This window comes from Fusarium verticillioides, chromosome 1, assembly GCF_000149555.1.
Source record: "Fusarium verticillioides 7600 chromosome 1, whole genome shotgun sequence".
NCBI classification, from domain to species: domain Eukaryota; kingdom Fungi; phylum Ascomycota; class Sordariomycetes; order Hypocreales; family Nectriaceae; genus Fusarium; species Fusarium verticillioides.
The window spans coordinates 5,718,178-5,730,247 of record NC_031675.1 but is presented as its reverse complement, the minus strand read 5'-3'; the positions used below and the strand labels follow the sequence as shown (position 1 = coordinate 5,730,247).

The following is a 12,070-nucleotide window of genomic DNA, read 5'->3' as shown; positions in this document are numbered from 1 at the left end:
GAGTGCGATGTGTGGATAAAGGCAGGAGAGACAGTGAGAGAGAAGAGTCCGTAAGCTTGAGGATGTGGGAGCAAGCTTTTTTCCTTGCTGCCTTATGATTTACTGCCTTGCGTTTGAGTCTGATTCGCTTGTTGTGGTCAGTGTTGGCAGTGTTTGGTCAGTGGAGGGCCTCCGGCAGTGCCAGATGCGGCTGGCCGTCACTAGTAAAGGTGCAGACGCGCGCACTCACCCATTAGAGCAAGTAATATCGCAGCTTCTAACTGGATGGTAGGGTTAAGCTTGGGCAATGGGTCTTTGGTCGTACCCATCCATGGGCTTAGTTGTCGTTAATAGTGTTTTCGCTGCCATATCCCCTTTGAACAGCCTCACAATCCTTTGAGTATGATGCAGATGCCTTTTCACCTCTGATAATCCTTCACCGATCCTTGATTCAAATGCAGAGATCTCCATTGTATGGGAAGCTTACAAAAATACAGTGAACGACAAGTTCTTTAGATCTGTTGGTTCCCTAAAGATGGTTGTGATCTTAAATCACAGCAGCAGTTGGATACTCTTGCTTTTTGGAAGATTGCTTCACATCATAGCATTCGCCCTCTCAGGGAAGAAATAAATATGAATTCCAGTCTCGCATTCGGGATATCATTTCTAGACAGAATTAGAACGTTTTTGCCCTGTTGTGAAGCTGGACAGCTGTCCGTGTTAGTGCTAAGGTCGCAACATCGTGTAAACCAATCATTAACCAAAGACGTATGAGGCTATTTTCCAAGCCTTAGAACTTAGAAAAAAGTACACAAACGTGAAATAATATTTCTTTAAGACATCAATTCTTCTTAAATTCACTAAATAAGCCCATTACGTTGTCTCATTCACGAGCTGTCGTCGCAGGTCGTCCAAACCCAGCCTCACCCTACACCTTCTAGAGGAGGAAAGAAAACTCAGGAACTTATCTCTAAGTGATGAAAATATTTAGGTAAATTTAGCCTAAATTTAGGTGAGTATTTACTGGGTTTATTTTGACATCCTCTTCTAGAGACTCATGTTTTCTTACTGCTATACCTCTTAGTGCGGCGCCGTCTCCCGTATCACGTCAGAATCTTAACGATGATCAATCCCACGAGCAATTACTCCATCAGGAAATAACCACAGTACCAAAAACACCAAATCCTCAAGCCGTCACTACCTACTAACATCAAGCACGAAAAGGAAAGTTACACAAGATGCGTCACTCATTCCCCCTCCCGCGCGCGCCTTATCAATCAATTCCCCCGAAATGACGCAACCACTGTTCGCTCTTCGGATGTATATAGAAGCCGATGGTGCAATATTGCGAAATGCCGATTGAATTAATAATGCAGCGAGCGTCTCGCTGCGTCCTCCCGAATTTCCGTACAGAGAGAAATGGCGGGGTTGTTTACTACTACAAGACTTGTAACAGGTCCTGCTAAGAATTTGATCTTTTCAAACAATTTGACCAAAGGAATTACTACTACTCGACGTATCAACACAGCTGTCAAGATGGGCTCTCAACCTCAAGCAGACATCACCCTCTACACCAACCACGCGTGCCCTTGTATGTATATCATATCACGTTCATCATATTGTACTCCGCTGACCTTCCTCCCCCCGCAGTCGCGCACAGGGCCCACATCACCCTCGCCGAACTTGGTCTCCCCGTCAAAGAGAACATCATTGATCTCAGCGCCCCCCGAACCCCAGAGTACCTGGCGATCAACCCGCGCGGCCTCGTCCCAACAATCATCTACAACGGCGAGACCATCACCGAGTCCGCCATCGTAGCTCAATTCCTCGCCGATGCGCATCCCAGCCATCTCCTCCCCGCGTCGACGGACAAGAACGGTCCGCTGACCAGAGCGAGGATCGCCTTCTTCGCTGATGCGTACTCGAGCAAGGTCCAGGCGCATATCGGCAAGGCTACTTACACTGCTCAGACGGAGGACGAGGTCAATCAGGCTGTGGATGATGCCGTTGCTGGTATTGTGAAGGAGGTTGAGCCTCTTCTCGAGAATGCGGCGCCTTATTTCAACGGGAGTGATAAGCTCACCTTTGCAGAGGTACCCAGCCAATGCCCCGAATGATGTTGATGGGGAGGCAGCTAAGCTAACGAGAAAACAGGTCCTTGTAGCTCCATTCGTCATTCGCCTGCTATCATCGTCCAAGCACGGCCTCCTACCAGCCAATCTCCCCTCCCGCCTCGAGAAAGAGACCCCCAACTTCTACAAGTGGGCGCAAGTCATCAGCAAGAACCCCAGCGTCCTGAAGATCTACGACGAGGACGTGGTCGTCGAGTCAAGCAAGAGAGTGAAAGCCAAGTTTGCCAGCAAGGCCTAAGACTAAGGATCAAGGTTGGGGTGGGCTATGTATAGCCCAAGATAAATGACTGACCGCTCGATCCTTGCCTTTTCAATGGGGTACTTTAAATCCGCAATGCAAGGATCAAGATTCATGTATCAAACATTAACTGATATTCAAAGGGACATTGCGAGAATGAGTGTGTAAATTGAGTTATCCTTTATGTTATGGTTATCATGAATTCAAAAAGTTTAAACCCGAACCCGAATATGCAGAGCCTCCCGCTGCATTAGGTGCCTCTAGTCAGTCTAGTCCCAATTTCCAGATCTTGCATGTTGAACCAAGCGCCAGTAAAAAGAATCCCACTTGCCGCCCCCCTTTGCCCCTGTCGATCTACAGACTCACTGTCCATGCTACCATGTTCATATTTAGCAACAGCTTCTCTTGTTGTTCAAATTTCAATCCAGCCAAGATATCTCGAGTGGATATGCCAATTCGTTAGCCCGTCCTATATCCTGGTTCTAATTTCAGCAAAGAAGCCATGGACACACAGATACAACCCTTGTAGAAAAGCCCTTCCCGCCCAGGTCTTGGCGCGTCGCATGTCCCCTTGTAGGCGACAGTGACACGCCGGCGCAGTTTGGATACAGGCCTTGTGAGTGGTCTGAAATTAATCAAGGCCCATTCGATCTAGAGGTTTTGGCGATGGCCTCCTGAGAGCCCTGTCATGCTTGGCCTGCCTGGCCTGCGAGAATGGGTCCCGTCCTCGGTACTCACTGGACCTCTCCTTTTCTGCCGTTTGCCGCTTTTATTCTCTCGCTCTCTCTCCATTTCATTTTTCTCTCATTATTTCATGCATGCTCTTTGAGTAGGTAGATCAAACAAGTTCCTCTTTTTCCTTTTGAGTTTGTTCTTCTTTCCTTGTCTGTCACTGTCTATCTCATAGTGCTTGATCCTTGGGTGTTTCATTCGTTTCATCACCCATTCACTCCTTTGATCTCGACAGACTCGACTCACTTCTTCATCTCATTCATTTTCCTCTCTTATTTCACTCGATAGACACTGAAACTCATTCACCATGCTTTCGCGATACATTCTCCCCGCGGCCGCCATCTTTGGCCTCGCGGCCGCTCAGACAACCTCGGACTGCAACCCTCTCAACGAAACAGACTGCAAACCTAACCCGGCTTTCGGAACAAGCTATCTCTGGCACTTCAACGACACGCCCTCCAGCGACCACTGGGATAACCACGTCGGACGCGTCACATATGATGAGAACGACGGCGCCGCCTTCACTGTCGCCAAGCAGGGCGACTCGCCTACTCTGCGCACCGCGTTCTACTTTTTCTTCGGCCGCACCGAACTCGTCATGAAGGCCGCTCCCGGCGTTGGAATCATCAGCTCCATGATGTGGCTGAGCGACGATCTGGATGAGGTCGACTGGGAGATCCTGGGCGCCAACGACACCCATGCTTCGACGAACTACTACGGAAAGGGTGTTGAGGACTTTACCAAGGCGGGGTGGCACTATGTCAAGGGCGGTATGCAGGAGGATTACCATAACTATACGACGACGTGGACGAAGGATGAGTTGAAGTGGTACATTGATGGAGAGAATGTGCGAACGGTTGTTGCCAAGGATGATATAGACAGTTATCCTCAGACACCCATGAGACTGAGCATTGGAATCTGGGCTGCTGGTGATCCTACAATGCCTGAGGGAACTCGTCAATGGGCTGGTGGTGGTAAGTTTTGTGTCTATGAAGACATTGAATTGTGCTGACAATTTTCAGATACCGACTATGGCAAGGGTCCTTACACCATGCACGTCAAGAGTGTCTACGTTGAAGATGCCAGCACCGGAAAGGAATACGTCTACGGTGATAAGTCTGGCAGCTGGGAGAGCATCGAAATCGTCAAGTAAGCCACTCCACCTCCCTCGACATACCCCCTTGTAACTCATACTAACCACTCACAGGGGCAACTCAACCGCCCTCGACGCTCTCTACAAAGAACCTGAGAAGACCACCTCCGAGAAATGGGAAGCCCTCCCCGCCGGCACAAAGACGGGAATCTACGCCGGCGGCATCGGCGCCGCAGCCATCGGTCTCGGAGCTCTAGGCTTCTACTTCTGGCGTCAACGCGCCGCCGGTGCCAGCGAAGCCAAGCTAGCCGACGACAAGGCCGCTGCCGAGAACCACGATCTCATGTCGTACCGCGCCGGTGAGGACACAACGAACCAGGGTTTCGAGTACAGCGCTGCCAAGTACTCCAAGGTTCCAGGTCAGGATGCTGCTTAGAATAAAAACATAGAGTTGTGTTTTCTTTTTCCATATCTTAGATGTTTCTTATTTCTCCTTTTTTTTTGTAATGGCATACACACACTTTTGTTTTTGGTTTCAAGTTTTATATATACTGTAGAAAACCTACACAGGAACAGGGGATATTTATAGCAGGTTTGGCGTTGATCAATTGAGATGCATTGTAAACTTAAAGTTACTCAACTTTATTACTTCGTTCTCCGCGATCGGTCCATGGTCGACGTTGTACTGAACGGACGATCCATATAAGTTCGTCACCAAGACTGGTGCTGTAGGGCTGTCGTATAGAATTAACAAAACGGGATAGTTCATGGAACGGAATTGATCCACATGGACTCCCGTTTTGTTCAAGTTGAACGATGCATGGTTTGGCGTTGGACGGCAAAAATGTCAGTTGAGTCGTTTCTAGGGCGTATGCGACAGAGACCGTCGCAAACTACCGATACAGGTTAAAGATTGTGACAAAAAAGGGTTCTCCTGTATCGGAGCTAAATATTTTAAATATTTCGAGAAGTCCAGTTGATCTCGACAATTTGTTCTCTGATACTCATACACCTCTCAATTGAAGCAAGCAAGCATTTGTCAACTGTTGCATTCAATTCATCTCAACTGAAGTGTCCTTTTCTCTGAGAGCTGCGAGCGTGCGACAACATCTCATCTCACACCAACTGAAGCTATTCACAACTCACACTCACAATGTCTCTCACATTCCGCCCCGCAACACCACAAGATGTCACCCCCCTCCGCGCCCTCATAATGTCAGCCTACCGCGGCCCCGACTCCCGCGCAGGCTGGACAACAGAAGCAGACCTCCTCGCCGACGAGCGCATATCCCCCACAGATCTCCTCGCCAAGATCACCGATCCCAACGGCGCAGTCATTCTCGCCTTCACAAGCTCCCCCTCATCATCTGGAGCATCAACACCAGAAGGCGACAGCGATCCCCGTCTCGTCGGATGCTGCGAAGTTGTGCAGAAAGACTCTGAGCGCGCTTACTTTGGCCTCTTTGCGGTGTCGCCGAAGCTTCAGGCTGGTGGTATTGGAAAGCAGGTGCTTGCATATGCGGAGAATTACGCGGTTAGGAATTGGGGAACAAAGATCATGACGATGTGGGTTATTTGGACGAGGAAGGAGTTGATTGAGTGGTATATTAGAAGGGGATATGTTAAGACCGGGGAGAAGAGTCCGTTTCCGTATGAGGGGCTTGTTAATGGTAAGGCGTTGAGGGATGATTTGTACTTTGATCATCTAGAGAAGGTGTTGGCATAGACAGATATTGGAGAATCATAGACTAGAACAGCGAAGAGGGAGGGAGAATTAGACTAATGAGACATGCGATTCACACAGGCATCACAATCATAGAGAAAAGAGTTGCCAAACAAATCGTCAATCATAGGCTACTCTGTCACGACGCTATATACATTCAAATGCCCTTATATGATCATTCCACCTTTTTCTTTGGGTATCTCTCCTTTTATTGACCCTCAACCTGCTTAAGAATGCCCTCAAGGTTAATGCTCTTAGGTCTCTCGATAGGCAGACCCAGAGCCCTGTCCCAGATCAACTGAGCCAGAGGTCCGAGACCACGAGAGACACCAAAGGTAGCAGTGTAGTACAGCGTCTCGTGGAAGCCATAGTGGTGAAACAGGACTCCAGAGGAGCTGTCGACGTTGGGGTAGGGGTTCTTGGTCTTGCCGTGCTTCTTGAGGACCTCGGGGGCGATGCGGCTGTTCTTCTCAACGAGCTGGAAGACGGGGTCGTTGGCGATCTCGGGACGCGCGGCTGCGTAGTCCATGAGGGCTTCGAAGCGGGGGTCGGGCTTGCGGAGGACGGCGTGGCCGTAGCCGGGGACGACGCGGCCGGAGTTGAGGGTGGACCAGAGATAGTCGTTGACGTCTTGCTCGGTGTAGTTGGCGGGGATGGCTTCCTTCATCTGGATGATCCATCGGAGGACTTCCTGGGCAGCGAGACTGAGACATGTTAGTTGAGTTTCTGTTTAGAGGGGGAGAGAAGCTTACCCGTGAAGAGGTCCAGCGAGACCCTGGAGACCAGCACTGTAAGACAGGAAAGGATCCGACAGAGCACTTCCAACCAAGTGAGTGGCGTGAGCAGAGACATTACCGCCCTCGTGATCACCGTGAAGAGCAAGGTAAAGTCTCAGAAGATCCTGAAAGTTCTCATTCTCCTTTCCACCCTTTCCAAGCATAGCAGCAAAGTTGTACGACCAATCCTGCTCAAGATCAACCTCAGCTGGCAGAGCGCCACCACCACGGTAAGCATTCTGGTAGATCTTGGCCGCAATGGTAGGAAGCTTGGCCAACAACGAGATACAATCGTCAAAGGTAGGCTCCCAGTAATCAGCCTTATTAAGACCCTGCTCATAAGCCTTGGCGAACTTAGACTCGTAGTTGAGCGCAGAAACAGCCATGGCGAACTGTGTCATGGGATGAAGATCCTTAGGGAAGTTATCCAGCATCTTTGAGATGAACTCTGGAATCTGCGCCTTCTCCGCGAGTTCGCGAGAGAATGTGCGGACCTGGTTCACGGAGGGGACCTGGCCGGTGAGGAGCAGCCAGAACATGGCTTCGGGGAGCATCTCAGTTCCCGTCTTTCCCTTGGGGAGCTCCTTCTGGCAGTCCTTGATGGTGCGGCCGTGGAAGCGAATGCCCTCGTTGGCGTCGAGGACGGAACCCTCCCAGACCATGGCCTTGAGGCCGCGCATGCCGCCGAGGGTGTTCTCGACCTTGACCTCGCCGAGGACCTTGTTGGAGTGGGCCTTGACCTTCTTGAGGAGCTCGCGCTTGGCGGGGATGGCCTCGCGCAGAGTGGCCTTGAGATCAGGCTCTGCGGTGGCATAGCCGCGGACACCTGAGAAAGCGGCACGGGTGAGGGGCTGCGAGTGTGAGCTTATGGTGTTTTCACATGTAAGTTGAAGGGGAGCTTACCTTGAGGGAGCCCAGAGCCCTGCGGGAGGATGTCAAGTTGAGAGCCATTGTGATGTGATACAGAGAGGATTGGAGTAAGGAAAGAAGAGAAAAGAAAAAGAAGAAGAAGATCAAATACAGGAGTAGAAGAGATCAAGTATGAGGAGGGAGTTGGGCCGAGGGTTCCCAGTGGTAAACGAGCTGAAGCGGTAGGTGGGGGTGCCTTTGGTTGAATCTGGGGTAACAGCCGGGGGAGCGGGGGCATCCAACGAGAGCCTCTGAAGGTGGTTTGCACGTTTATTTTGTCATGCGGGGTTGGCCTGAACTCTTATGACGCAGTGAGTGCGGAGAAGACGACAGCAAATACAGACATAGCAGTATGTATAAATATAGATTAATAGACCAGATATGTCAAGACTCTAGTTGCATTAGCAGATCCTCCATTCAGCATATAAATTCTCTGAATTCTCTTCCTCTTTCCAAGGGACATAAGCCAATCCCACGGTTATCATGGCGACTCCAACCGAGGAAACCCGCCATGAACCGACTCCAATGCCACGGCTCAAACACTCATCTCGACCAATCAGCTTCACGACTGTTTGCCGTACAAGCTCACCCATTGGCCAATTCGTCGGCAATGCTTCTGTTTAACCAAGGCTCTGCTGACATGCGATCAGTCTCCAACTTGTAAGCTGCCTTTTTTGTCAAGCATTTATAGGGGTCTTGTAATTTTGGACTGCTCGGTTACTAGAGCTGTTGGTCGGTAACCGGTCGGTCATCGAGTTGGGGGTTTTATTTCTTGTCATGATGGCTCAGCAGTGGGATCAATAAATAAATTAGAGATATCAGAAGAAGTGTTCTTTTATTTAGAAGAGATTAGTGTTGACTGGTCTTAATCTTTTCATCTTTTGTCGTGGCGCTGGTTGGTCTTGTAGCTATCACGGGCTTCAGATCATCATCCGCAAGTGCTCGACTTTATTATTCATCCACCCCGTTATTCCCGATCTACCCACCACCACCACCACCACCACCACCACCACATCTTTCTTCTTCACTTTCTCCCCTCCTCCCTCTCACATCCTCACAACAACACCCAAAATGTTGCGCAGACTATCAACCCGAGCTCCCCAGCGCCTCCTCTCCGCTTCCAAGCCCCGAAGCGTAGCACCCCTCCTCGCCCTCCGCGCCATGTCCAGCACCCCCATCGCAAAGATGTCGCAGCTCAGCACACACGCCACACAACCTGCTGATGCATTCCAGCTTCTGCCAGAGTCGCAAAAGGCCGGCGAGGCGGAGGATCAGCTGTACGAGGCTACCGTGAAGGAGATTGAGGCGTGGTGGGCGTCGCCGAGATATCAGGGTATCAAGAGGCCGTACAGCGCGGAGGATGTAGCGACCAAGAGGGGCACGCAAAAGGTTCAGTATCCTAGCTCTGTTATGGCGCAGAAGCTGTTTAATCTGATTCAGGAGCGCGTGGCCAAGGGAGAGCCTATTCATACCAGTAAGTCTCCCACGATACTCGAGAAGTACACAGCTAACAGTTTATAGTGGGCGCAATTGACCCCGTGCAAATGACCCAACAAGCTCCTCACCAAGAAGTCCTCTACATCTCAGGCTGGGCCTGCTCCTCCCTGTTGACCTCTACCAACGAGGTATCCCCCGACTTCGGCGACTACCCCTACAACACCGTTCCCAACCAAGTCCAGCGTCTAGCCAAGGCGCAGAACATGCATGATCGCAAGCAGTGGGATCTTCGTCGCAAGATGACACCCGAGGAACGCACAAAGACACCATACGTTGATTACCTCCGCCCTATCATTGCAGACGGTGATACCGGCCACGGTGGTCTGTCTGCTGTTCTTAAGCTCGCTAAGCTCTTCGCTGAGAATGGTGCTGCGGCTGTTCACTTTGAGGACCAGCTCCACGGTGGAAAGAAGTGCGGTCATCTGGCGGGTAAGGTTCTTGTTCCTATTGGAGAGCACATCAACCGTCTTGTTGCTACGCGCTTCCAGTGGGATGTCATGGGCTGTGAGAACCTCGTCATTGCTCGAACAGACTCTGAGTCCGGCAAGCTTCTCTCGTCAGCTATTGACGTTCGCGACCACGAGTTCATCCTCGGCGTTTCAGACCCTTCCATTGAGCCTCTTGCTGAGACCATCCAGGCTATGGAGGCCAAGGGTGCCGTTGGCGCTGAGATCGATGCCTTTGAAGCTCAGTGGGTCAAGAACACCAAGCTCGTCACCTTTGACGAAGCTGCTGTCGCGCACATGAAGAAGGAGGGTGTTTCACAAGCCAAGATCGACGAGTATCTCGCCGAGACTGAGAAGGACCACGACATGGGCATCTCCCGCCGTCGCGGCCTTGCAAACAAGTACACCAAGGAGCCTGTGTACTTCAACTGGGACGTCCCCCGTACCCGCGAAGGTTTCTACCACTACCGCGCTGGTATGCAGGCGGCTACCAAGCGCGCTCTTGCTTTCAGTCCCTACGCGGACCTTCTTTGGGTTGAGACAGGCGACCCCAACGTTGAGGTAGCCACTAAGCTTGGCCGCGCTGTTCGCGAGGTCAACCCCGGCAAAGGCCTCGTGTACAACCTTTCCCCCTCGTTCAACTGGATGGCCCACGGATTCACCGACGAGACCCTCAAGTCATTCATCTGGGACATTGCCCGTGAAGGATTCGTTCTTCAGCTCATCTCCCTTGCTGGTCTACACTCCAACGCTACAATCACAACTGAGCTGTCACGCGAGTTCAAGAAGGACGGTATGAAGGCTTATGTCGATATCGTGCAGCGCCGTGAGAAGGATCTCAAGTGTGATGTTTTGACGCACCAGAAGTGGAGTGGCGCAAGCTACATTGATGGTATTCTGGGAGCTATTCAGAGTGGAAGCTCGAGCAGCAAGAGCATGGGAGAGGGAAACACGGAGGGACAGTTCCATTAGAGGGAGGCTAAAGAAGGAAAAGCATGAACCGGAGTTTGGGTATCTTTTTGTATATTGATGACTACTTTACAAATGATATTGTATATGATCAGCCAGGTTCATCCTCGCAAGTGACTGTCGGCACATTCGTCTTTATGATGTGACAATTTATTTCATTATTGAATCATACTAATCGTTACTACAGATATCTTTCCAGCTAAATCCTTCACTCTCTTAATCTTTACAACGAGTCCTTGGTAGCATTGTTCTCAGGAGGAGGATGCGCGGGGCCCTCAGCAGTAACATAGCACTTGGTCATACCACCATCAACCGCAAAATCATGTCCATTGACAAAGCTCGACTCATCGCTCGCCAAGAACAAAACAGCCTGCGCCTGCTCAACAGCCTCACCAAACCGCCCCATAGGGAAGTGAACCTCCCGTCTATGGCGCTTCTCCTTATCGTCACCCAGCCAGTCCTGCAAAAGCGGTGTGTTGAGCGGCGCAGGGCAAAGGTTGTTGAACCGGAAGCCCTCGCGGGCGTGCACCATGGCGAGTTCGCGCGTGAGCGCGAGGACAGCGCCCTTGCTGGCTGTGTAGGCGAGCTGGGGCGTGGCGGCGCCGACGAGGGCGACGACGGAGGCGGTGTTGATGATGGAGGCCTTGGATTTCTTGTTGCGGCGGAGGGAGAGGACGGCGTGCTTGCAGCCGAACCAGACGCCCTTGACGTTGATGTTCTGGGTCAGGTCCCAGATGTTCTCGGGGGTGTTGACGGCGTCGTCGTCCTGGGCGTGCATGATGCCGGCGTTGTTGAAGAGGACGTCGATGCCGCCCCAGGAGTCGAGGGATTCGATCATGGCCTGGACCTCTGATTCCTTGGAGACGTCGACTTTCTGCTACAAGTCAGTATTATTGTCTAGAGAAGTGGTGGTGGGGGAGCGGTGTTGGGACGTACGAGGATCTCGACGCGGGGAGCATCGGGGACGAGCTGCTTGACCTTTGCGGCGGCCTTTTCGAGAGCAGGTTGGGAGATGTCGGACATGAGAATGGAAGCGCCCTCCTTTGCGAAGAGAATGGAGGTCTCAAGACCAATGCCACTGTCGATCGTCAGTATCGTATCATTATCATGCAGCACAACAAGACAAAGAAAACATACCCTCCAGCGCCAGTGATGACAGCGTTCTTTCCAGAAAGACGACCCATTGCGAATGTGCAAGGTATGTTAATTTTGAAGATGAAGGATGTTAAGAGTGAAGAATCGTGGTATGAAGAAAGAATGTCAAGCAAAGTGGTGGGTATCTCGTGAAAAATATATAGGAATCTGATGGGATGGACGGTGACACAACAATGAGGGGCAGAGGGGTCCTTATTCTTTAAGCTTCCCTCTCCTCTTATCGAAAGCGTCTGGAAGCTCCGATAAGCTGGAATGGGCGGTAGAGCTAAGAGTCAGGTCGTCTGATTCTCCGTGGGCCAGTCATGAGAAAGATCGTGGAGATGGGCATAATTCCGAGAACGGACGAGCGAGGGCGGTTGGCGGTTGCAGTGGGTTTTTTTTGGTTGGTTAGTGGAGGCTGTCATCGCGGCTATTATTAAAG

General features: G+C 51.1%; 6 protein-coding genes across 6 annotated transcripts; 4 read left to right on the top strand and 2 right to left on the bottom strand.

Moving 5' to 3' along the window:
- The first annotated feature begins 1,132 nt into the window (after positions 1 to 1,132).
- Positions 1,133 to 2,651, top strand: FVEG_00186 (glutathione S-transferase). The gene is made up of 3 exons (XM_018886618.1): positions 1,133 to 1,570; positions 1,630 to 2,072; positions 2,134 to 2,651. Exons 1-3 carry the CDS (start codon positions 1,399 to 1,401, stop codon positions 2,347 to 2,349), a joined length of 831 nt encoding a protein of 276 aa, XP_018742207.1. The 5' UTR covers positions 1,133 to 1,398; the 3' UTR covers positions 2,350 to 2,651.
- Positions 2,652 to 3,029: 378 nt separating this feature from the next.
- Positions 3,030 to 4,834, top strand: FVEG_00187 (murein transglycosylase). Its single transcript, XM_018886619.1, has 3 exons — positions 3,030 to 4,055; positions 4,104 to 4,230; positions 4,289 to 4,834. Exons 1-3 carry the CDS (start codon positions 3,389 to 3,391, stop codon positions 4,608 to 4,610), a joined length of 1,116 nt encoding a protein of 371 aa, XP_018742208.1. The 5' UTR covers positions 3,030 to 3,388; the 3' UTR covers positions 4,611 to 4,834.
- Positions 4,835 to 5,079: 245 nt separating this feature from the next.
- Positions 5,080 to 6,094, top strand: FVEG_00188 (murein transglycosylase). The gene has a single exon (XM_018886620.1). It carries the CDS (start codon positions 5,328 to 5,330, stop codon positions 5,898 to 5,900), a length of 573 nt encoding a protein of 190 aa, XP_018742209.1. The 5' UTR covers positions 5,080 to 5,327; the 3' UTR covers positions 5,901 to 6,094.
- Positions 6,002 to 7,757, bottom strand: FVEG_00189 (2-methylcitrate synthase, mitochondrial). The gene is made up of 3 exons (XM_018886621.1): positions 7,577 to 7,757; positions 6,650 to 7,524; positions 6,002 to 6,601 (listed from the first exon to the last, which is right to left on the bottom strand). Exons 1-3 carry the CDS (start codon positions 7,622 to 7,624, stop codon positions 6,106 to 6,108), a joined length of 1,419 nt encoding a protein of 472 aa, XP_018742210.1. The 5' UTR covers positions 7,625 to 7,757; the 3' UTR covers positions 6,002 to 6,105.
- Positions 7,758 to 8,572: 815 nt separating this feature from the next.
- Positions 8,573 to 10,610, top strand: FVEG_00190 (isocitrate lyase). Its single transcript, XM_018886622.1, has 2 exons — positions 8,573 to 9,056; positions 9,104 to 10,610. The coding sequence occupies exons 1-2, from the start codon at positions 8,654 to 8,656 to the stop codon at positions 10,495 to 10,497; spliced, it is 1,797 nt and encodes a 598-aa protein (XP_018742211.1). The 5' UTR covers positions 8,573 to 8,653; the 3' UTR covers positions 10,498 to 10,610.
- FVEG_00191 (glucose 1-dehydrogenase) lies at positions 10,532 to 12,051 on the bottom strand. The gene is made up of 3 exons (XM_018886623.1): positions 11,632 to 12,051; positions 11,431 to 11,572; positions 10,532 to 11,368 (listed from the first exon to the last, which is right to left on the bottom strand). The coding sequence occupies exons 1-3, from the start codon at positions 11,676 to 11,678 to the stop codon at positions 10,718 to 10,720; spliced, it is 840 nt and encodes a 279-aa protein (XP_018742212.1). The 5' UTR covers positions 11,679 to 12,051; the 3' UTR covers positions 10,532 to 10,717.
- Positions 12,052 to 12,070: the final 19 nt, after the last annotated feature.

Bases quoted from the DNA above. Each gene is read 5' to 3' on its own strand.
- FVEG_00186 (XM_018886618.1), top strand. From the start codon at position 1,399: ATGGCGGGGTTGTTTACTACTACAAGACTTGTAACAGGTCCTGCTAAG. The intron at 1,571-1,629 runs GTATGTATATCA...CTCCCCCCGCAG, and splicing joins CACCAACCACGCGTGCCCTT to TCGCGCACAGGGCCCACATC. The intron at 2,073-2,133 runs GTACCCAGCCAA...ACGAGAAAACAG, and splicing joins ATAAGCTCACCTTTGCAGAG to GTCCTTGTAGCTCCATTCGT.
- FVEG_00189 (XM_018886621.1), bottom strand. From the start codon at position 7,624: ATGGCTCTCAACTTGACATCCTCCCGCAGGGCTCTGGGCTCCCTCAAG. The intron at 7,525-7,576 runs GTAAGCTCCCCT...TCACACTCGCAG, and splicing joins GGGCTCTGGGCTCCCTCAAG to CCCCTCACCCGTGCCGCTTT. The intron at 6,602-6,649 runs GTAAGCTTCTCT...AACATGTCTCAG, and splicing joins CTCGCTGGACCTCTTCACGG to TCTCGCTGCCCAGGAAGTCC.
- FVEG_00190 (XM_018886622.1), top strand. From the start codon at position 8,654: ATGTTGCGCAGACTATCAACCCGAGCTCCCCAGCGCCTCCTCTCCGCT. The intron at 9,057-9,103 runs GTAAGTCTCCCA...AACAGTTTATAG, and splicing joins GGGAGAGCCTATTCATACCA to TGGGCGCAATTGACCCCGTG.
- FVEG_00191 (XM_018886623.1), bottom strand. From the start codon at position 11,678: ATGGGTCGTCTTTCTGGAAAGAACGCTGTCATCACTGGCGCTGGAGG. The intron at 11,573-11,631 runs GTATGTTTTCTT...GACGATCGACAG, and splicing joins GTCATCACTGGCGCTGGAGG to TGGCATTGGTCTTGAGACCT. The intron at 11,369-11,430 runs GTACGTCCCAAC...GACTTGTAGCAG, and splicing joins CTCCCCGCGTCGAGATCCTC to AAAGTCGACGTCTCCAAGGA.
- FVEG_00188 (XM_018886620.1), top strand. From the start codon at position 5,328: ATGTCTCTCACATTCCGCCCCGCAACACCACAAGATGTCACCCCCCTC.
- FVEG_00187 (XM_018886619.1), top strand. From the start codon at position 3,389: ATGCTTTCGCGATACATTCTCCCCGCGGCCGCCATCTTTGGCCTCGCG. The intron at 4,056-4,103 runs GTAAGTTTTGTG...GACAATTTTCAG, and splicing joins TCGTCAATGGGCTGGTGGTG to ATACCGACTATGGCAAGGGT. The intron at 4,231-4,288 runs GTAAGCCACTCC...AACCACTCACAG, and splicing joins GAGAGCATCGAAATCGTCAA to GGGCAACTCAACCGCCCTCG.